This window comes from Silurus aristotelis (genome assembly GCF_946808225.1).
Source record: "Silurus aristotelis genome assembly, chromosome: 10".
Lineage (NCBI taxonomy): Eukaryota > Metazoa > Chordata > Actinopteri > Siluriformes > Siluridae > Silurus > Silurus aristotelis.
The window spans coordinates 15,230,017-15,253,190 of NC_139583.1; the positions used below are offsets into that span (position 1 = coordinate 15,230,017).

General features: G+C 40.1%; 3 protein-coding genes across 27 annotated transcripts in view; all 3 read left to right on the plus strand.

The window, feature by feature from the left end:
* Window positions 1-995, plus strand: part of ripor1 (RHO family interacting cell polarization regulator 1) — a 69,735-nt gene extending 68,740 nt beyond the window's left edge. For all 16 annotated transcript variants that reach the window (XM_083552633.1, XM_083552629.1, XM_083552627.1 and 13 more), the window contains exon 22: window positions 62-995. In XM_083552633.1, the coding sequence (XP_083408759.1) occupies window positions 62-153 (92 nt within the window). In that variant the 3' untranslated portion in view covers window positions 154-995. The remainder of the gene's footprint in view (window positions 1-61) is intronic.
* On the plus strand, window positions 172-9,205 carry ctcf (CCCTC-binding factor (zinc finger protein); the record flags this gene model as incomplete). 8 transcript variants are annotated; one of them, XM_083552648.1, is made up of 13 exons in its annotated part: window positions 1,785-1,925; window positions 3,408-3,526; window positions 3,673-4,251; window positions 4,332-4,674; window positions 4,818-4,988; window positions 5,103-5,236; window positions 5,343-5,463; window positions 5,567-5,716; window positions 5,816-5,976; window positions 6,086-6,268; window positions 6,350-6,488; window positions 6,583-6,792; window positions 7,248-9,205. In XM_083552648.1, the coding sequence occupies 11 exons, from the start codon at window positions 3,682-3,684 to the stop codon at window positions 7,475-7,477; spliced, it is 2,412 nt and encodes an 803-aa protein (XP_083408774.1). In that variant the 3' UTR covers window positions 7,478-9,205. The 8 variants fall into 8 exon arrangements, with proteins under 8 accessions (XP_083408776.1, XP_083408777.1, XP_083408772.1 ...); XM_083552652.1 differs by having other exon boundaries at window positions 1,787-1,925; window positions 3,408-3,501; XM_083552649.1 differs by lacking the exon at window positions 1,785-1,925 and adding an exon at window positions 3,031-3,286.
* A 605-nt stretch (window positions 9,206-9,810) lies between these two features.
* carmil2 (capping protein regulator and myosin 1 linker 2) overlaps window positions 9,811-23,174 on the plus strand; it is a 53,984-nt gene continuing 40,620 nt past the window's right edge. Inside the window, exons 1-3 of one of the 3 annotated variants that reach the window (XM_083552594.1) lie at window positions 9,811-10,050; window positions 10,259-10,353; window positions 12,151-12,201. In XM_083552594.1, coding sequence (XP_083408720.1) covers window positions 10,014-10,050; window positions 10,259-10,353; window positions 12,151-12,201 — 183 coding nt within the window. In that variant the 5' untranslated portion in view covers window positions 9,811-10,013. The remainder of the gene's footprint in view (window positions 10,051-10,258; window positions 10,354-12,150; window positions 12,202-23,174) is intronic. The other 2 variants (XM_083552593.1, XM_083552592.1) reach the window with 2 other exon arrangements.

Sequence of the window (23,174 nt, forward strand, 5' to 3'; positions counted from 1 at the left end):
GAAAGAAAGTCTTGAAATTTCAGTTGTTAGCAGCATTTGTTTTTACTGTGTGTGTGTGCAGGTGAGGAAGGGATGATGGCCCATCAGCATCTCGAACAGGATGGAGTTGCTCGACTTTTTGCACCTGGCAGCATGGCCAGCACTGCATTTTAAGCACCATCAACTCACAGAAACTATAGACCAATGTCTTCTGTGTACTCAGACTTGTATGCCAGTAAAGGACTTGTGATCAAACATAGATCACACCATTGAAGTGCAAATAAATCCTGAATCACCTTGTTAAACAGAGCGACTGCAGACGATTTAAACAATCAGTGGACACATTGGAACTTGACTGATAAGCTACAAATTAAAATCAGTTAAATGATACAATGGAAATGAGATGTTGGAGAAATGCTCTACATTGAGAGTTGCCTCCACAATTCACAACCGAGTTCATACACTCAAATGAGTGTATGACTTCATGTCGCATGCATGGACATTGTTTTGTTTTTTTACTTGCCATCATGCTCACTGAGAGCAGGAGAATAAAAAGTGTTACTTTCATGTGACTTATTTAACAGGGGTGCACTTTTTTAACCTGATGAGCATTTTCTGAAGCTCAGTTTGTGTTAACACAGTGTGCTAGTGTTCATGTTTGTCAGGTGTAAGTGGGACAGAGTTCAGGTGGTAAGAGTGAGTGAATGTGTTTCTAGTGAAGAGTTACAGTATAACTGCTATCATTCCATACTGTCACTATATATGCTTTACTGATAAAGTAATCTGTGTACATGTTTGTGTTTTAGTTTTTTTTTTAACCATGTTTACACTCAAAAGCAAATGTAGGCCTGCTTTGAGTGCTAATGAAACCTTCACAGTGCACTTCCTGAGATTCAAGTCAACAACATTGTATCTGAGGGAGATATCTGCTGTAAAAAAAAAAGAACAGAGGAGCTATTTTATATGAAAATACAAATATTATTAGTATTAGTTGAATAAAAATATATGGCCTATGATTGACTTTGCCTTGCAATAGTATAGTGCATGTAATATTTAGACCAGGCCCACGGCAAACTGAACGAAGATTCAGAGCGCTCCTCGAGTGCTGCTAGACACGTTCAGCGCTGGAATCTCAGCTCTTCACCCGAGTTTACGTTGAGACTTAGGAAGACAAAGCCTCAATGTACAAGTGCCTCAAATGACTGGGGAGTGATTGTGTTAAGAAAGTAGACTTATTTAAAATGGAAAGTAAGAGCAGTTGATAAACTGTAAACACAGATTTAATTATATATATTTTTTCTTTAAAGACATACAGACTGTGCATCGTCGTTTTTTTTTTTAAGTAAGAAATGTTTATTGTTTGACAAAGATCTTGATGTCAAGTGAAAAACAAGACTATTAAAATCAGAAAAAAAAATCCCTTGTGTTCTGCTTGAATAAATTAAGAAGCCTAAAGTGAACAGAGATCTAGCATATTTTGAACGGGTTATTTAATAGAAAACATTTTTCTTTTTAATGAAAATATTTAATAGACACTGCAAAACCTTTTTTTGTATTGCTTTACAATAAAGTATAATGTTGATTACACTTTAATAGAAGTTTTCAGCACTGAGCATATCAGGACACTGCGTGTGCGCGCGCGCTTAGTGAAATCCGTTGGAGAATAAAGCATGAAATTTAAAAGTGCTAGCGCCCCTTTTGGCCAATCGGCACAGCGCTGTGTTTACACCCCTCCCTCCTCCTCGTCGCCACCGCCCCCCTGCGTGCCGCGCATGCGCAGCAACCGCCTCGGGCCGCCATTTTGTGCGGAGCCTACTCTGCAAAAGCGGGAGAGGATTAAAACCAGCGAAGGGGAAGCACGCAGTTATACTTTGCCTCGTACTAAAGGAAGAGCGGATCGCGGGCCTCGGGTCGAATTCAACGAGAGGATAAACGAGCAAAAGCAGGTAAAATTGTGGCACTTTTCCGAACGGGGGGAGTTTTGCAGGATCTTTAATCGGCCTCTAGGTGTCACGATGGGGCTCCTGGTCCAGGCGGCTGGCGGGGGGTGTTTGTCTCCCTCTATCGTTATCGAAAATTTAGCAAAAAAACACTTATAACCCAGATGTTCGGGGTTATGCCCGATTATTACGTGCTTTCGAACTTATATCAGACGGCATTTCGGCGAGATGCTTCATTTTAACACTTCAGTATTTGCGCCCCTCTTTAGGCCAGGCCTCCATTTTCTTTTTCTTCTCTTTGTTTCCGTGACAAAAACCCGCCGTTTCTGGATGGAGCAATAGCTTAGCAAACAAGCTAATATCGCCCGTAAAAGGTCGATCGTTTTGAGTTCTGGAAGTACACAACCACCACGTATAATCCTTTACTACCGAACGGAGATTGATATCCTCCCTTTTCTGTCATTTTGGTGTCCAGACAGCGCCAACAAACTGACTAACTCCTTAGCTTAGCATAGCAAAGCTAGCAGTTTGTTGGCGCCCCTCCTCAACCGCGATTCAAACCTACACAGCCCTTCCTGACCCATTACACAGCGCGCGCACACGTACCCCTCACACAAGCCGTAACACTAAAATCTCCAGCGGCGATGATCCCGGCTTGTTGGTTCCTAGTCTTCATCTTCGTAGAAATCGATCGCCGTGATGAGCAAAGTTAAACGCCGGAATCGGTGGCTAGCTTGCGGTTGTTTGCTAGCCAGCTTGTTGCGCAGATGAAAATCGGACGAGGAAGACGGCGAGCTCGGTGAAGCCGACAGTTGATTTTAAATGACTCTTAACAACATGTTTCCTCGAAGTCTTTTCTGACTAGTTTTCCCCCAAAGCTTAAGGGCATCTTAAATCTCAGTGATCGCTGATCCCAGTGGAGTGCTGAATACGTTCATTGGCCGCTCGCTTATTGAGACACTAGCCACCTCAAGCGGCTGACGACTGAGGGGATAAAACTGCGGAGAGCTCCCTCTACAACCCGGCTGGTAGCGGTACAAAAACGCTGTTAATCAGCTCAGAATGCCCTCTTGCTGTGGTGGAAAATCTTTCAGTATAACCCAGTGTGGGTAGTTGATGACCGACTGTGCGTCTGCACCATTTGTAAATTTCGGGTGTTTTTTGGCGTGTACATGAGTAAGATCAGGAAATGAAGGAGTCATAGCAGGGCACGTTTCCAGAGCACAAACTGACAAAGTACCAAAAGCTGCAGAAGGTCCGTTATGAAGATCAGAGCTGAAACTAGCACGTCTCCTATCATCTGTTGGAGATAAAAAAAACACCTGTTAACGACTTTCTTATTGTGGTTTGATATACTTTTGATTCTGGTAATGTGGAGCTGTTGTTAGAGAAACCCAAGATATGGCACATCCTGTTTAAGCTTCTCGTTGCATTATAAAACGTTCCTAATCATGTCTTGATGTTGTTCTGTATTTTCTTACGAGGAAGGAAGGTCAGATGTAGCGAATGCAGAGAATTGAAGAGGGCAGGAGAGTAGAGAGGCGAAGTACACATTTTTGGTGCAGGTAACTTCAGCAAGGCAGTAAGTTGTACCATCCCGCAGACATGTAAGTCTAATTTAGCGAGTCTCTCTTGTTTCACTTGTTAGGAAACTGTAAAGGTGTAAGCATATATCATTTTGGATGGTGATCTTTAACACGGTGAATATTTACTTTCATCTTTAATGGAGCTTTTTTTTATTTTTTATTTGAAGGTAGTACCCATGGAAGGGGCACCGACCGAAGCTGTAGTGGACGAGACTGGGGACTCTTTCAAAGCCAAGGATTGTAAGACATACCAACGTCGGCACGAAGAGGAAGTAGTTCATGCTGAGCTGCTGCAGGCTGCTGGTCTAGAGGTGGTAGAGCAGCCGGTAGCCGAAGGCGAAGTGACAGGAGCTGTGGTCGATGCACAGCAGCAGCTGGTTGAAGGTGTGGTGAGTGTAAATAGCGGTGTAGAAATGATGGTGATGGACACCCTGGACCCAGCCCTGCTGCAGATGAAGACCGAAGTGATGGAGGGTACCATGGGTGCTGGTGTAACTGGGGCAGCCCACGAGGCTACGGTCACCACGGTGGATGACACCCAGATCATCACCCTGCAGGTGGTCAATATGGAGGAACAGCAACTGGGCCTGGGTGAACTGCAGCTAGTGCAGGTGCCTGTTTCAGCTGTGCCCGTCACTGCCACCACTGTAGAAGCGCTGCAGGGAACATTGGTGGATGCTACTGCCTTGCCCAAAGATGGAGAGCCTGTCATCTGTCACACGCTGCCACTCCCAGAGGGCTTTCAGGTTGGTCAATAGTCTGTAGTTTATTGAGGTGCTTACGGGGCTTTGGGTTGGTTTGGTTTTCATGATTCTTGTGCCTGTAGGTTGTGAAAGTTGGTGCCAATGGAGAAGTGGAGACTGTGGAGCAGGATGAGCTCCAGGGCCATGAAGAGCAAGCTCTGCAGCAGCAGGAAGAGGATGAGATCTCTGAACCCCAGAATGATGACCCCACTTGGGCCAAGGATCCTGACTACACACCCCCAGTCAAAAAGACCAAAAAGACAAAGAAAAGCAAGCTGCGCTACAACACGGAGGGAGAGAAAGACATGGATGTGTCTGTTTATGACTTTGAGGAGGAGCAACAAGAAGGCCTCCTCTCAGAGGTTAATGCAGAGAAGGTTGTGGGCAACATGAAGCCTCCAAAGCCAACTAAAATCAAAAAGAAAGGTATGTCATTCCTGTGCTGTGATTGAAGTTTGTGGGCATTAATAATTTATGTAGATGAATAATAGAATTGCACTTGAGCTTTTACATGTTTGTTGTTGTTTTTTTTGTTGTTGTTTTTTTTTCATTGACGTGATTTTGTCCAGGTGTAAAGAAGACATTCCAGTGTGAATTGTGTAGCTACACCTGCCCAAGACGCTCCAACCTTGACCGCCACATGAAGAGCCACACAGATGAGAGGCCACACAAATGCCACTTGTGTGGACGTGCCTTCAGGACAGTCACCCTGCTAAGGAACCATCTCAACACACACACAGGTGTTTTTCTGCTTTTGCACTTATGTCTGCTCTTATCTGTATGACACGTTTTGTGAAACATAATTGTGAATTAGTATTTATTAAATTTTGTATTTTTGTAATTTTTTTTTACAGGCACCAGACCTCACAAATGTACTGATTGTGACATGGCGTTTGTGACCAGCGGTGAGCTTGTGCGACATCGTCGCTATAAGCATACCCATGAGAAGCCTTTTAAGTGTTCCATGTGTGACTATGCTAGTGTGGAGGTATGTAAAGTGGTCATTTTTGTTTGTTCTATTTCTTTTTTTTTTTTTTTTTTTTACTCTTTAGTTTTCACTTCTAACGTATTGTTACTTTCTTTTTATAAAACAGGTCAGCAAGCTGAAGAGACACATTCGCTCTCATACTGGAGAGCGTCCATTCCAGTGCAGCCTGTGCAGCTATGCTAGCCGAGACACCTACAAGCTGAAAAGACACATGAGAACCCACTCAGGTTTGACCAGTAATTCTTGCACTCGGAGTTGAAACCAAATGTTGACAAACTAACACAAAAAAAAAAAACAATAACAACCTTTATCCTATTGTTGTGTTTTCAGGGGAGAAACCATATGAGTGTTACATCTGTCATGCACGTTTCACCCAGAGTGGCACTATGAAGATGCACATTCTGCAGAAGCATACTGAGAATGTGGCTAAGTTCCACTGCCCCCACTGTGATACGGTCATCGCCCGCAAGAGCGACTTGGGTACGACTGTCCTCCCATCTTTTAACCTATACCACGTACAATTGGAATTGTTGTGCGTTCGTATTTTTCATCAATATATATGTAATTTGCTCCGCGTAGGTGTGCACCTGCGCAAGCAGCATTCCTACATCGAGCAAGGCAGGAAGTGCCGTTACTGTGAGGCCGTATTTCACGAGCGCTACGCTCTTATCCAGCACCAGAAGTCCCACAAAAATGAAAAACGCTTCAAGTGTGACCAGTGCGATTACGCCTGTCGACAGGTCAGTCAGCTCAAATAGTGCTCTGATGTTACATGTTGCATATCATTGGATTTACAAGGTGCACCTTTTAGTGGAGAAAACATTAAAACACTTTTGTGTGTCCTGTCAGGAGCGTCACATGGTGATGCACAAGCGCACCCACACTGGGGAAAAGCCATATGCCTGCAGCCACTGTGAGAAAACATTCAGACAGAAACAGCTCCTGGACATGCATTTTCGCCGCTACCATGACCCCTCCTTTGTGCCCACTTCCTTTGTGTGCACTAAATGTGGCAAGACCTTCACACGGAGGGTATGCAAAGAGCTTTTGTATTTGCTGTGTGTGTGTGAAAGATGTCCTCTAACATGTCGCTTTAAAAAAAAAAAATAACAGAACACAATGGCCAGGCATGCTGAAAACTGTTCAGGACTGGAAGGTGGTGATGGAGAGAATGGCGCTCCAACCAAAAGAGGCCGTGGTGGCAGGAAGAGGAAGATGCGCTCCAGGAAGGATGATGATGATGACGATAGTGGTAAGTGACTCTGGCAGTGTCTACTGTGGTCTTCAGCCAAAGGTACTCTGGCATTGTGGATGTTACTTAGTTACTTATCCTCATCCTATGTTAGATGAACATGGAGAGCCTGAATTAGATGACCTTGATGAGGAAGATGAGGAAGAAGATGCTCTGGATGATGTGGAGATGGAGGTGGAACAAGCTCCACCATCCATCCCTGTTCCGGCACCCGCTGAGCCACCTGTCAAGAGAAAACGTGGCCGACCTCCTAAGAATCCCCCCAAAGCTTCCCTTGCTAAGACCACAACCATAGCACCTACTGGTAATTATCATGCTTCTCCTTTCAGTAGCTGAACTATGATTACATCACATTTTGTTAGATGTGTCCTGTTGTTTAAACTATGAAAAAACATGGTGGGAAATAATAATAAAAAAAGACTACAGTTCATATTTAGCTAGTAACTCAACCGTGGCAGCTACAAACACATTTGCATAAAATGCATGCTGTGTGAAAAGGATCCATTCCATATAATCTGTGTTGGTAGCAATTCTATTCTTTTGCTTGTGTTGTTCAGTATACACACATCCATTCTGACTATCTACTAAACAAAATCGGGGAAGAAGTGCTTTGCTTTTAGCAAGAAAACATTTTAGTTTATAAATCTGTTTTTTTTCCCCCTCTCACCAAAGTTAGTGTTTTATTCTATGACAAACTGCAACTGTCATGGTTTTATGGTTAATATTCTTTGAGTTAATAGTTAAACCTTCTCTGTGCAGCAGCTGCCATTATCCAAGTGGAGGACGAGGGCACAGGAGCCATTGAGAACATCATAGTGAAGAAGGAGCAGGACGGTGTGGATACTTCAGTGGTAGCATCAGCAGAGCCAGTGGTGGAGGAGGTCGAAGCCACAGAGGGAGGAGAGGAGGCAGAGCAGCTCTCTGTACCTGAAGCTGCACCCAACGGAGACCTCACCCCTGAGATGATCCTCAGCATGATGGACCGGTGATGTGCTCTACCAGGCCCGATGTCCTTACGCTTGTATGCGTCCCCTCCCATGCTGTCACCTCCCTGCCTCACAGAACACAAACTCTTTTTCTGCTGTTTTCTCCTTCATTTTCTGGTCTGTGAAATGAAATATCCAATGTTCCTTTTCACTTTTAATCTTCACTTTACATTTTGTTTTTTTTTTGTTTTTTTGTTTTTTTTTTTACAAACTTTTGACTCAAGTGTGCTTGATGCTCTTTTTTTTTTTTTTTTTTTTTTTTACATTTTGAGTTAATAGTCTGATAGTCCATTGTATATCATCTAGTGTGTGGCAGGGGGTGCAGAGAGGCTCATGTGCGAATTCAGTGATTATGATTGGTTCCTCATATTTACTGTAGTGAACTGCACACATTTTGATGTTTTTGCCTAATTAACATGCCAATATCCTTAGAGACTCCAATCTATTACATTACCATGGCAATATTTGAAAAGTAAAACTGGGTTGGCCTGGTCAAGCCTTGATATTTAGACTTTCTGTCACTGTTGTAGAATGGGCATTTTTACCCAACAAATATCCTTTTAATATCTGACACAATTTTTATTATGTTGCAAATTCTTATTGCTTTCACTGGTTACAATTGATAAAAGAGAAAAGGTTAAAAATACAGCCATATAATTGTATGGCCTCAGCGCATTTCCATCTATTACATATTGAAATAACTAGAAAGCTGTGGTTGGTAACATTGTACAAAAGAAGAGTAATGGTGGACGGTCCTGCGTGTAAATATGTTTTTTGTTTTGTTTTTTTTGTTTCTTTTTTCGTTTTATGAATATTTTAACCTTTTTCAAGTGAATCGATGACCTTGAATGCTGATGCAATGACATTTTAAACAGTAGTCATTTAAAAACATGCTCCTGAAAAGTTTTAAATCTTGATCAGGGTGTACATGTTAAATGCCCCGTTTCCTTTGTCCTTGGCCTTATTCAGCTTTTTATGTTACCAGGGTTTGTGTTTTCTGCTTTTCAGGGAGAAAATTAGATCTTTTCCTTTATTAATGATGATAAGAGTCGATAGCTTGTTTCTGTCATTGCATATTTTCATGTTGCTTTTCAGACTTTGAATGGTAAGCTTAGCTCTTGCCTGGTATAGTGGTAACATGGAATTGGGCAGCTGGGGTTTAGTCCCTGAAAAGGAAGGAAAAAGGACAGGTGGAAAATTTTCAAGTTGGCCAATGCTAGATGAGTTCTATGACTTGGCGCCGGCTACACCCTAACTTTCAGATTTGGTGTGACTGCTGACGTGCTTGAGTTGTTCATTGATGACACAGCAGAAAAAGGTCTCTGTCCATAGCAACGTTCTCACATTTCTGTTCAGATCATGTAGAGTCCACACAGCTTGAGCTTGATGAAGCCATTTTAATGCATTCTGTTCTGGAGGAACTGTTTGCATAGAGTTAGTTCATAAGAAAGTTCACTTTTAGAAGGACTGAACATTTTCTGAACATTTTTTCTGGATTCAGAATGTTTTCTTTACTTATTCTTTGCATTTACATTTCTTTTCTTTTGTTAAGCTCTTAATTTTAGGTTAATGCTTTTTTCCTTTTTTGTACCTAGCTTTAACTGTGTGAATTTTACAGTGGTCAGAAAACCCACATATAAAGACATTTATTATGGCTGGGTGGGGCTTTGAGGGAATAGGAAAAATGTGGAGAATGTATTGCTGTACAGCTAATAAAATAATATTGTCCTAGTCTAGTGTGATGTGTTTTTTTTTCATGATTACTTCACAGCAGCTTAATAAATACGTTTTTTTTAGGACAAATCATATAAAAACTGTAGATGCTGAAACTGTTTAGTCAGTTCATCTTGTTTATTTTAAAATGACTGCATTTACTGTTCAGTCAGACTTACATTTCTTGACCTCTAAGCAGATAATATAAAATAGGAATTGCTCCTTAAACTTAAACATTCGTAGAAATGTTTTTTTCACCTGTCTAATTCAGCAGCAGAGCTCTGAAAGCAGATCACGGTTCTTTGTCTGCTATCGCTGCTAGGTGGTGCTATCGAGAAAACTGATTTTCTGAGAATGCAGGGAGAACTGATCTCATCAGCCACACTTTCCTTTCATGCTATCAAATCTATTCGATCTGACAATCAGCTGATGTTGCTGTATGTACTTTGCTTTTGATTGTTCATTTGAGTGTATTTTTTTTTTTAATAAATACTAACTACTTCTTTTTACTTAATAATTAATGAAAAGTTAGTCTGAATGTCTGTAGTCATTTCTGAGGATCTCTTATCGTGAGCTTTTAGCTTTTTAATGAGCTGGAAATCTTTGCGACACTTTGAAAGCACATGTGTAACATGTTAAAGGTGTTGAGTGTAAGCCTAAAGTTATCACTTCCTGTCACAACCTGTGGTTTCTGTAACCATGAGCATGAATCACAGTGCAGCAGGATGTGAATGTGTATGTGTATATTCCACCTGCACTTTGTAAGATCTGCTGTTGCTGGCCTCTTGTGCACCCTGTTCATGCACACAGTGCACAGTAAGGCGTGATGGCGTCTCCGACAGATGTTCCCTTCTGCCTGAAAGGTATTGCAGCTTTTCTTCTGCTGTAGTTGTTTGTTGCAATTACAAAACATCATTTAAAAAAAAAAAAAAAAAAAAAGACATGACTGCGTGCTATAAAAGTGGCACCGGTTTATCGACACTTAGCATGTAATTTTTTTCCAAATGATTTATTAATTCTTTTTTCTTTCATTTGATTGTGTGTGTGGTGTGTGTGATCTCTTTGTGTAAGATGGCATTATTAAACTGCTGAGGCCTCAAAGGGTCCAGTTTATGAGGGTTGTGCATCTCAACCAGTCCCGGGATCGTTCAGATAGCAGAGTCCTTGTAAGTCTACGTTTAATATTCAACAATATGCTTAAGCTGATGGGTTGTGCGCCTTTTTTTTAATGTATATAATTATTATTATAATTGTACAATTTTAACTCAGTTGATTTGAAGAAGATGAATGAATATTTTGTTTCATTTTGTTGAGTGTAATTCAGTTTCATTAATTCAGTAAAGTGTTTTGTTAATATAAGCTGGTTATTGGTTAAAAAGGTACTTTTTTAAAACTTTGCATTCAAAGGTGTTTTAGATGCAATAAAAAATAACTTATATGCCCACCTTATGTGCCTTTAGTGCGATTTTATTGTATTTTTTGCTGCTCTGTTTTAGCTAGCATGTTAGTGTTAAGTGGCTAATGGCTTACGCTGCATGTTTCATATATCACATTTTATTATGTGAGATAATGAAGTGATATCAACTTTTAAAGCTTTTAATATTGAAGCACCTGTAAATCTTTTTCTTATAGCTTTAATACAAACCCAAGCTTTTCACTGTTTGACCTTTTTGGGTTTGTGACCCAAAGTTCACCATTTTATTTTTTACTGACCAAATGACAGTGACAATGATAATTACATAGCAATTATAAACATATTATTAAGTCTTTTTATTTAAACACGGTGTAGAAAATGTTGAAAAAAACTTGAATATGTCTAGGCCTCATATTGAACACAATATACACAATTTAAAGATTTACAGATTTTACTGCTGGTAAAATGTTCTATAAAGCTGAAGTGACCAGGAGAAATAATCTGGGACAACGATTGGAAAAAAAATCTTAATCAAAGTTTAAAAAAAATGTCAGAAAACAGACATAAAATGGCACAACCAAGATCATCTCTATAGGAGGGCATTAGTCAAAGAGCCAAGCGTAACCTGAAAGAGCTAAAGAGTTTCACAGCTTAGAACTGTTTTTTTTTCTGGACATCAAAACACTGTACAGTGAAAGATGGATTATGTGTAATAGTGGTTGAGAAGAAAGATTAAATAAAAATGTGTGATGATCAAAATGAAATTTTCCACAAGCATGCAGAAAGTCAGATGAACAGGCTCACAAATGACTATATTCACCAGAAACCTAACATCACTTTTCACCCTGAGAATAGCATCTTTACAATGAAGCTCGGTGGTGATAGCATCATGTTTTTAGGGGCATAGACAGACTTTTTTGTACAAATCCTATATTGTGGTTACCCTTATTATAATTATTATTATTATTATTATTATTATTATTATTATTATTATTATTATTATTAATATTATTATATTATTCTTTCAGTGCCTAATAATGGACTCAAAAAATTATTTGTTATGCCACATAATAACTATCAATTTCCTTAGCTGTACCAGTGCATGTTGCAGGGATGATTTTCTTCAGCAGTCGCTGGAAATGTATGAAAAAATTGAGGATAAAATGGATGAACCCAAATACAGACTAATCCCAGAAGAAAACCTGTTTTATTCTACGTTGAACACAAATCTGAATTACGAATTGTGACAAAACTATATAACAAGCTAAATGGTTTCCATTATTGTTAATTAACCATTTAGCCATTGATTAAATATAAGAAATACACATTATTTAGGCATAAGGGAATTTGGTGCCATCTATGTAAGCTGCAGTTACTTTATTCTACCAGCAGATGTCGCGCAGTCTACAATCATTACGTTTTTCTCGTTTCTCTCTCTCTCTCTCTCTCTCTCTCTCTCTCTCTCTCTCTCTCTCTCTCTCTCTCTCTCTCTCTCTCTCTCTCTCTCTCTGTCTCTCTCTCTCTCTCTTTCTCTCTCTCTCACACGCAGGTAATGACACAGTGGAGAGCTACTGTGTTTCCCAACAAGCAACCAGTGAAGGTGAGCGATAAACAGTATAACTATAAACAGTGCGCTGTCATAAAAAACCCTGTAAAAAGTTTTATGTAAAATAGCTCCGACAGAGAGTCTAGATAGATATAATTTATTATTATTATTATTATTATTATTATTATTATACAATCAGAACCCCAAAAAGTGTTTCTTTTGCCATATAAAAAGCCGGAAAATTTCTAAATCCAGATGTGCAAAGCTTGTTACCTCATACCCAAAAATACATGAGGCTGTAAGTGCTGCCAAAGGTGCATTAACTAAGTACTGAATAAAGGGCCTGAATACTTTATACATGCGATATTTCAGTTTATTTATTAATTTTTTTATGTAAAAAATTCTGTTTTCACTTTGTCATTATGGGGTACTGAGTATAGATAAGTATAGATGAGGAAAATAAAAAAAAACGTTATGAACGATTGTGGTATCAGGCTGCAATATAAAGAAATTGGAAAAAGTGAAGGAGGTATGATTGCTTTCTGAATGCACTATATATGTATAATGGGAGAAGCCATCTCCATACCCCCTGTTCTCTACATCTGCCTCTTTCAAACCAACTACCTGCATCTCTTCTTTTACCACATCCATAAACCTCCTCATTGGCCTTCCTCTTTTACTCCTTCCTGGTGGCTCCATCCTCAGCATTCTCCTACTGATACATGCCTACTGCATACATACATTCCTCTGCACATGTCCAAACCATCTCAATTTCACCTCCCTCACCTTGTCTCCAAAACATCCTACATGCACTGTCCCTCTAATAAACTCATTTCTAATCCTGTCCATCCTCATCACTCCCAACAAAAACCTTAACATCTTCAGCTCTGCTACCTCCAGCTCCACCTCCTGTCTTTTACTCAATACCACTGTCTCTAATCCATACAACATCGCAGGTCTCACCACAGTCCTTAAACATTCCCTTTCACTTTTACAGATATTTTTCTATCACAAATCACTCTTGCCACTCTTCTCCACCCACTCCACCCTGCCTGCACTCTTTTCTTTACTTCTCCAGGTACTAATCTACCTTTACCACCTCTTCTCCCTGCAACTGCACCCCTCCACTGCCCTCCCTCTCATTCACACACTCTGTCTTACTCCTACTGACTTTCTCTCCAGCGATCCACAAACCCACAATGCAACTCCTTCTGATCTTCTCTTTAATTCTTCATCATCATTCTCAAAGCAAATAATGCGTCTGTGGTGCTCTTCCTTGGCATGAAACCATACTGCTACTCATAGATGGTCACACTCAGTCTGGCTTCCACTCTTCCACTACTCTTTCCCATAACTTCATGGTGTGACTTATCAACTTTATTCCCCTGTAGTTACTGCAGGTCTGCACATCTCCCTTATTCTTAAAGATCGGTACCAGCAAACTCCTTCTCTATTCCTCAGGCATCCTCTCACCTTCCAAAATCTCGTAAACAATCTTGTTAAAAACTTCACTGCCATCTCTACTAAACATCTCCATGTTTCTACCTGTATGTCATCTGGTCCTACTGACTTTCCACTCTTCATCCTCTTAATTGCTGCTCTCACTTCCTCCTTACTAATCCTATCCACTTCCTGCCTCACTATCTCCACATCATCCAACCTTCTCTCTTTCTCATTTTCCTCATTCATCCTTCCCAGCTCGGTCTTCTGCCTGGCCAGTCGGTACAAATGCTTTTCTCCTTCCTTAGTGTCCAACTTCTCATACAGCTTCTCATATGCCTTCTACTTGTTTTTTACCACATCCCTCTTTACCTGCTGCCGCATCTCCTTGTACTTCTGCCTACTTTTCTCATCACTCTGTCGATCCCAATTCTGTTTTGCCAGCCTCTTTCTCCTTATGCTCTCCTGCACTTCCTCATTCCACCACTATGTTTGTCTGTCTTTCTATTTCCAGATGTCACACCAAGTACCTTTCTATCTGTCTCCCTTATCACTTCTGCAGTAGTTGCCCAATCATCCAGCACCTCCTTACCACCACCGAGCCCCTGTCTGACCTCTTTCCTGAATCTCACACTACACTCTTCCTCCTTCAGTTTCCACCATCTTATTCTTAATTTAGTCTTCACTCTCCTCTTCTTCTTCACCTCCAATCATCCTACAGACCACCATCTGATGCTGTTTAGCTTCACTGTCCCCTGCCAACACCTTACAGTCTCCAATCTCCAATCTCGTTCAGGTTGCATCTCCTGCATAGAACATAGTCCACCTGTGTGCACCTTCCTCCACTCTTATACGTCACCCTATTATCCTCCTTCTTCTTAAAATAAGTGGAAAATAACCATTTCCATCATTTTAGTAAAATCTACCACCATCTTCCCCTCCACATTCCTCTTCTTAAGGCCATACCTACCCATCACCTCCTCATCACCTCTGTTCCCTTCACCTACATGCCCATTAAAGTGGAGCATAAGCACTGATGACATTTATCATCACCCCTTCAACTTCCAGCTTTATGTTCATCACCCTATCAGAAATTCTCTTCACCTCCACTACACTCTTACTGTACTCTTCCTTTAGGATCAACCCTACACCATTTCTCTTTCCATTCACACCATAATAGAAAAGTTTAAACCCACCTCCAATATTCCTGGTCTTATTCCCTTTTCCACCTGGTCTCCTGAACACACAACAACCTTTCTTTGCTCAACCGTATCAGCTACCTCTGTTTACCAACATTTAAAGTGCCCTCCCGAACCTCCACTCTTCTCCTTTCTCTGCTGTCTCTGTAGACGTCTTCCTCTTCTCCTTCTCCTCCTTCGGCCAACAGTAGCCCAATTTCCACTGGTACTGTGTTGGCTAATGTTTTACGCTGGATGCCCTTCCTAATGCAACCCCTTCCCATTCATCCGGGCCTGGGACCGGCACTAAGATCTTGTGCAACATTGATGGCTGGGTTTTATATATATATATATATATATACAGTGAGGAAAATAAGTATTTGAACACCCTGCTATTTTGCAAGTTTTCCCACTTAGAAATCATGGAGGGGTCTGAAATTGTCATCGTAGGTGCATGTCCACTGTGAGAGACATAATCTAAAAAAAAATCCAGAAATCACAATGTATGATATTTTAACTATTTATTTGTATGATACAGCTGCAAATAAGTATTTGAACACCTGTCTATCAGCTAGAATTCTGACCCTCAAAGACCTGTTAGTCTGCCTTTAAAATGTCCACCTCCACTACATTTATTATCCTAAATTAGATGCACCTGTTTGAGGTCGTTAGCTGCATAAAGACACCTGTCCACCCCATACAATCAGTAAGAATCCAACTACTAACATGGCCAAGACCAAAGAGCTGTCCAAAGACACTAGAGACAAAATTGTACACCTCCACAAGGCTGGAAAGGGCTACGGGGAAATTGCCAAGCAGCTTGGTGAAAAAAGGTCCACTGTTGGAGCAATCATTAGAAAATGGAAGAAGCTAAACATGACTGTCAATCTCCCTCGGACTGGGGCTCCATGCAAGAACTCACCTCGTGGGGTCTCAATGATCCTAAGGAAGGTGAGAAATCACCCAGAACTACACGGGAGGAGCTGGTCAATGACCTGAAAAGAGCTGGGACCACCGTTTCCAAGGTTACTGTTGGTAATACACTAAGACGTCATTGTTTGAAATCATGCATGGCAAGGAAGGTTCCCCTGCTTAAACCAGCACATGTCCAGGCACGTCTTAAGTTTGCCAATGACCATTTGGATGATCCAAAGGAGTCATGGGAGAAAGTCATGTGGTCAGATGAGACCAAAATAGAACTTTTGGGTCATAATTCCACTAAACGTGTTTGGAGGAAGAAGAATGATGAGTACCATCCCAAGAACACCATCCCTACTGTGAAGCATGGGGGTGGTAGCATCATGCTTTGGGGGTGTTTTTCTGCACATGGGACAGGGTGACTGCACTGTATTAAGGAGAGGATGACCGGGGCCATGTATTGCGAGATTTTGGGGAACAACCTCCTTCCCTCAGTTAGAGCATTGAAGATGGGTCAAGGCTGGGTCTTCTTACATGAAAATGACCCGAAGCACACAGCCAGGATAACCAAGGAGTGGCTCTGTAAGAAGCATATCAAGGTTCTGGCATGGCCTAGCCAGTCTCCAGACCTAAACCCAATAGAGAATCTTTGGAGGGAGCTCAAACTCCGTGTTTCTCAGCGACAGGCCATAAACCTGACTGATCTAGAGAAGATCTGTGTGGAGGAGTGAGCCAAAATCCCCCCTGCAGTGTGTGCAAACCTGGTGAAAAACTACAGAAAACGTTTGACCTCTGTAATTGCAAACAAAGGCTCCTGTACCAAATATTAACATTGACTTTCTCAGGTGTTCAAATACTTATTTGCAGCTGTATCATACAAATAAATAGTTAAAAAATCATATATTGTGATTTCTGGATTTTTTTTTTAAGATTATGTCTCTCACAGTGGACATGCACCTACGATGACAATTTTAGACCCCTCCATGATTTCTAAGTGGGAGAACTTGCAAAATAGCAGAGTGTTCAAATACTTATTTTCCTCACTGTATATATATATATATATATATATATATATATATATATATATATATATATATATATATATATCATGGCCGTTACGTTCCAAAACCCCCCTTGATAAACGGAAAACTGTGATAAACAGACGCCAAATCAGAAATGCTATTTTATGTATATAGAACTGTACTGTACTGACATTTTACATGTACTTACATTAACATTTTAGATTTAATGTCATTATTTTAACATAAAACTCAAACTCAACAATTTTCTAAAAGTATTTTGGTCTATGGTACTATCCACGAGAGAACGGGAAAACCATCTGTGAGCAACAGTATGGTTTTATGTCGAGGAAGAGCACCAAAGACGCCTTATTTGCTTTGAGGATGTTGATGGAGAAGTATAGAGAAGGTCAGAAGAAGTTGCAGTGTGTTTTTGTGCATTTAGAGAACTCGTACAACAGGGTGCCGAGAGAGCAGTTGTGGTATTGTATGAGGAAGTCAGGTGTGTCAGAGAAGTATGTGAGGGTGGTGCAGGACATGTATGAGGACAGTGTGACAGCGGTTAAGTGTGCAGTAGGAACGACAGACTAGTTCGGGGTGAAAGTTTGACTGCATCAAGGATCAGCGCTGAGCCCTTTCCTGTTTGCAGTGGTGATGGACAGGTTGACAGACGAGGTCAGACAGGAGTCTCTGTGGACTATAATGTTTGCGGATGATATTGTGATTTGTGGTGAGAGTAGGAAGCAGGTGGAGAAGAGCATGGAGAGGTGGAGGAAGGAGCTGGAGAGAAAGGGAATGAAAGTCAGTAGGAGTAAGACAGTGTACATGTGTGTGAATGAGGGAGAGGGCAGTGGCATGGTTTGGTTGGAGGAAGAAGAGGTGGAGAAGGTGGAGGAGTTCAGGTACCTGGGTTCAACAGTTCAAAGTAATGGAGAGTGTGTTAGAGAAGTGAAGAAAACAGTGCAGGCAGGGGGGAGTGGGTGGAGAAGAGTGACAGGAGTGATTTGTGATAGAAGAGTATCTGCAAGAGTGAAAGGGAAAGTTTATAGGACTGTGGTAAAACCTGCAATGTTGTATGGTTTAGAGACAGTGGCATTGAGTAAAAGACAGGAGGTGGAGCTGGAGTAGCAGAGCTGAAGATGTTGAGGTTTTTGTTGGGAGATGGACAGGATTAGAAATGAGTTTATTAGAGGGACAGAGCATGTAGGACATTTTGGAGACAAGGTAAGGGAGGCGAGATTGAGATGGTTTGGACATGTGCAGAGGAGGGACATGGGGTACATCAGTAGAAGAATGCAGAGGATGGAGCCACCAGGAAGGAGGAAAAGAGGAAGGCCAAGGAGGAGTTTTATGGATGTGGTAAAGGAAGAAATGCAGGTAGTTGGTGTTACAGAGGCAGATGTAGAGGACAGGGGGGGTGTGGAGACGGATGATTCGCTGTGGCGAACCCCTAATGGGAGAAGCCGAAAGAAGAAGCAGATATACTGTATATATACTGTATATAGGTATATATACTGTATATAGTGCATTCAGAAAGTATTTATTCCTCTTTCACTTTTCTGGGAGTCAGAATTCTTGCTGGTTGGTACGGGATAACCTTTCTTTAAATTTTTTTTCTGGATTTTTTGTATTTTTTATATCCTATCTCTATGTTACAACAAACCTACCATAATATTAGATTGTTTATTTCTTTGTTAGAGGTTAAATGTACAAAATCAGCAGGGGATCAAATAATTATTTCCCCCAATATATATACAGCTACAATTCTGACACCCACACACCCAAATGAATCCTGTACCTTTAGGAAAGTACTCATATATTAAATCGTTTTGTATATACAAAACGATTTAATATATGAGTACTTTCCTAAAGTACTCAAAAACTCCTCCTTGGCCTTCCTAAAAGACACCGCTCACAGAATCAACCTCTTCTATTCAAACCTCTCCACTACCATGGGAAAGACCAAAGAGCTGTCAAAGGACATCAGAGACAAGTTTGTAGACCTGCACAAGGCTGGATTGTGCTACAAAGCCATCAGATTTTTGCCTTGGCTGTTTGTTTTAGGGCATTGTCAACTCATCAAGATGCTACAGTGCATGGCCCCGTTCATGTGGTGAAATCTTCCTGTACCCTTACTACAGAAACAGCCCCAAAGCAGAATGTTTCCTCCTCCATGTTTGACAGTTGGGATGGTGTTCTTGGGGTCATATCCTGCATTTCTCTGCCTCCAAAAACAGGGAGTCGATGCCAAAGAGCTACATTTTTAGAGTCATCTGACCACATCACATTCTCCCAAGCCTTCACTGAATTATTCAGGTGTTCATTGGCAAACTTCAGACGGGCCTGTTCATGTGCATTTTTGAGATGGTGATTGACTTATCTTGTAGTTTCTTCCACTCTCGTATTATCGTCCCAACAGTGGACTCTTTTTCACCAAGCTTCTTGCTGATGGTCTTGTAGCCCATTCCAGCTTTGTGCAGGTCTACAATCTTGTCTCTGAAATCCATTGACAGCTCTTTGGTCTTGCCCATGGTGGTGGAGAGGTTTGAATGGAAAAGCAGTGAGCATACTTTCAGTATACATAAAAATTAGGGCTGTCAATTGATTAAAATATTTAACCGCGTTTAATCGCACATTTTTATCTGTTCTAACTGTACCTTAAAACATGGATGCTTTAAGCATGAAGAGAAATTTTCTTGTAAAAAGTAATTATGGTTTTTAAATTACATAAATCACCAGGACACCAAACAGAACTTTTGCTATGTCTCCACACGGACGTTTTTTATTGCCGGACGTGTGCATCCTGGCGGTTTTTGGTGCCTGATTTGAGACTTGGCGCATAAGTAAAACAAATGTTAAGTGATTAAAAAGTATTTAATGGTGGAGATTATTTTTATCGTTTATATCTGAGTAAAGAAAGGAGGTGTGTTGCGTCAAAGCTTTTTATTTCGCTTCTTTTATATTTATTTAATTATATTTTTAATTACAAATAGTCAAAAAGAACTGCGAGCTGCAATAATCATAAAAAAAAAAACGATTAGTTTTTTCACAAATTAGTGAAATATATGTGTATTTTATATATATTTCTTGATATAAGAAGAAATTTATACAATGTAGTCCAGTTGGGTGTCAAATTTGCTGATACAAGAGCAGACTTGAGCTGAATTACCCTGGCAGTGCAGTGCAGACATTAGTAAAGTGTAAACAGTGTTTAAAAAAGAGTTTAAAAAAAGAGTTTAAAAAAGAGTTTAAAAAAAGAGTTTAAAAAAGAAATAAAACAGCCCAAAGCAGAATGTTTCCTCCTCCATGTTTGACAGTTGGGATGGTGTTCTTGGGGTCATATCCTGCATTTCTCTGCCTCCAAAAACAGGGAGTCGATGCCAAAGAGCTACATTTTTGTCATAGTGCATGGTGGAAGTTCATCTACTCCAGTTCAGAACTTGCTCTATGAGCTAATCCTAAAACAGTCTCAGAGCAAAATAGTGTCTCCAAGAACAGTGGCCTCCTGTAATCAGTGTTGGGCAATAACGCGTTTCTAGTAACATGCTACTGTAACGCAGTTACTTTTGACAGTAACTAATGCTGTAACGCATTACTTTTTAAATAAATTTACTCTGTTATTGTTACTGTATGGTGCGATGTTCGTTACTTTTTTAAATAAATTCATTTCGGCTGAAGTGTAGCCTACAGTCTAACCTGTTCACAGCAGCGACGCATTGTAGGATTGGTGGATGAACCACTGTAAACTCGAAGAAGACGCATTGTGGGCGTGTTTCTGTTTATTCTAGTATGTGCGCAGGAATGCCGCACCAAGGTGAGAGCAAGACGAGTTTCTCAAAGTGGAAATATGCTCATTATTTCACTTTAGTTGAGCATAAAGACCTTTTAGTCAAATGTAAGCAGTGTCTTTCTGGTTCGAAGGTCGTATCTACTGCGATAGCAGAAACTCCAATCTGTCGAAGCTCCTCCAGAAACTCCATGCCTTGACAAAGCTAGAAGCTAACCCGGTGTTATGTTCTACATTGTTGATAGTTTTCATACTTGCTGTGAAAGGAATATTTTTGAAAGCTCAACACAACAGCTTTTAAGATGCAGAAGCCAATTTAGTTTTTGATTGTGAATATATTATTCAGCTTGTTTTGTTATTTATTTCAGAAATCCTTGTGATATATTCAGTTTGTGCTGGTCTGACTTCAATAAAATAGTGTTTAAAAATTACTTTGTGTTTAAGTCAGTTTTGTATTTGTATAGACCATAACACATATAAGGGGATTAATGGGAACAGTAAAGAACGTTCTTTGAAAAAGTACCAGTAACTAAAAAGTTACTTTTAACAGTAACGCATTACTTCTTGGTGTAAGTAATCAATAAAGTAATTGAGTTACTTTTTGAATTAAGTAACTAGTAAAAGTAACTAGTTACTATTTCTTAGTAACTAGCACAACACTGCCTGTAATACTTCGAGCTTAATGTTCTAAAGGATCTCTGTTGTTTTATCAATAGGTGATGAAGGGAATGCTGTTTATTATTCACGCAAGCTGTGAGTTTGCTGAGTGTCCTATTTCCATCAAGACCTCTTAACTGTCCAGTGAGCATCTTAAGATTAAGCCAGCTTTCTTGATCATTTTACTGAAGGGTGGCCTTAACAAAGCACATGTATATTAAACAAAGCCTTTTAATATTTCTTTCATGACACAGATCCAGGGTTTCTGCTCAAGTCAACTCAAGTCAAGTCAATTGTCATTTCATACATATGTGGTACTGTACAATATGCAGTGAAATGAAACAACGTTCCTTCTGGACCATAGGGCAATATAGAAAACCAGAAATTAAAAAAAGATAACACAAAACTAACTACAACAAACAGACCTAAACACAGGAGATTAAGCATGCAAAGTATAATGTAATCTCATTAACATGGTGTGCAAATATGCATACACAGAACTTTGCTACCTGAATGGAAATTAAAATGTAGTAGCATTATTTAGATATAAAAATGTACACATAAAATGCTTTTGCCATTTGCTGCCTCAAAATGTTTTTTTGATTCAATAGACTAGTAAAGACTAGAATAGTTTGTATAGAATACAGGACAGTATTAGCAAAATTAGCTAAGGAACTAATGCAATAGCTTATATATCTATTATGATATATAGATAATCTTGAGCCATACACTTTTGATATGTAACAAGTTTTATGTTGGATGTCCTGCCTGACAAAACCCTCTCAAATTTATTTCCACTGTCTTGTGTAACTCTAGAGGCTAGGGGTTTGATCTCTGGCCGGGAACAGAACCCAGGCTGTGGTGTGCCACCACAGGCTAACCACTAGTCCTCCTGGGTCTTCTGTCTAGAATTGCATAATGGTTAAAAATTGCACCATGTTCACAAACATTACTTTATCTCATTCCACATTTAGTCCCTATTTGCTCTTATAATTCCCCCACTCTTCCGGGAAGACGTTCCACTAGATTTTGGAGTGTGCTTACTTAGGTCCTGAGCACTGTGGAATAGGTTTTTAATGAGGATATCACTGTACTTTGCTCAATTTTTCTTTGCTCAAATATACAATGGCAATATTGTATATTTTAAAAGTTTGCTAGATTCTCATAATTAAATTATCCTGCTATGGATGGATGATCTAAAATTAGTCTATTCTTGCCAGTACAGGTTTATAAGTGTGCACACTTTAGCTCCTTTCTTACTCTCAAACACCTGAGATAGTCAATAGGTGTGTTTACATGGAGCATTGTAATCGGTTTAAAATTCCAAACTGAATTAAACTGTTTCATATCGGAATAAAAATGCCCAAACAGACTGAAGTTGTCATTGGTTTGAGATGGGTGGAATAAACCTTCCTGACAAAATTTATCGGCCCATTTATCTTTCTCTTACAGAAGATATACACAAACTTTTTTACTGTGCTGTACTGTGTGTAAACACTTTTATTTGCCACTTTTATTTGCTGTATTTTGCACAGCTTCTGAGTTTGAACAAAACAACCATGACACACATAATCAGGGAAAATGGATTTCTGACGGTCTCTTCTTCTGGGGCCAGAAACCCTCTACCAGTCCACACAAATGTGTAAAAGACCAGTGACTGAATTCCAGGTCACTAATTCCAGCAATACAACCTGCTCCCACCAGTCTTTACTACAGACCTTCAGCCACATGATTCTGCTTTTTGGAGGAGGGAGGGGGTATAGAGATGCTCCAAAAAGCTCATCTTCCTGTTCCCATCTTTTCCACATCTGTTGTTGATTGATTAAGAGCAACCCTTTAGATTAAAGTTGTGCGTATAAGAAATAATTAAGCTCCATGTTGACGGGACATTATATAGGCTAATGTGCGCATGTCACAAACTGGCACAAAGTGCCGGCGCTTTTAATCGGATTTATGGTGTCATGTAAACAGTCCACCGAATCTTTCAATCGTAATGATTTTAATTGTAATGACAAAAAAGTGTACATG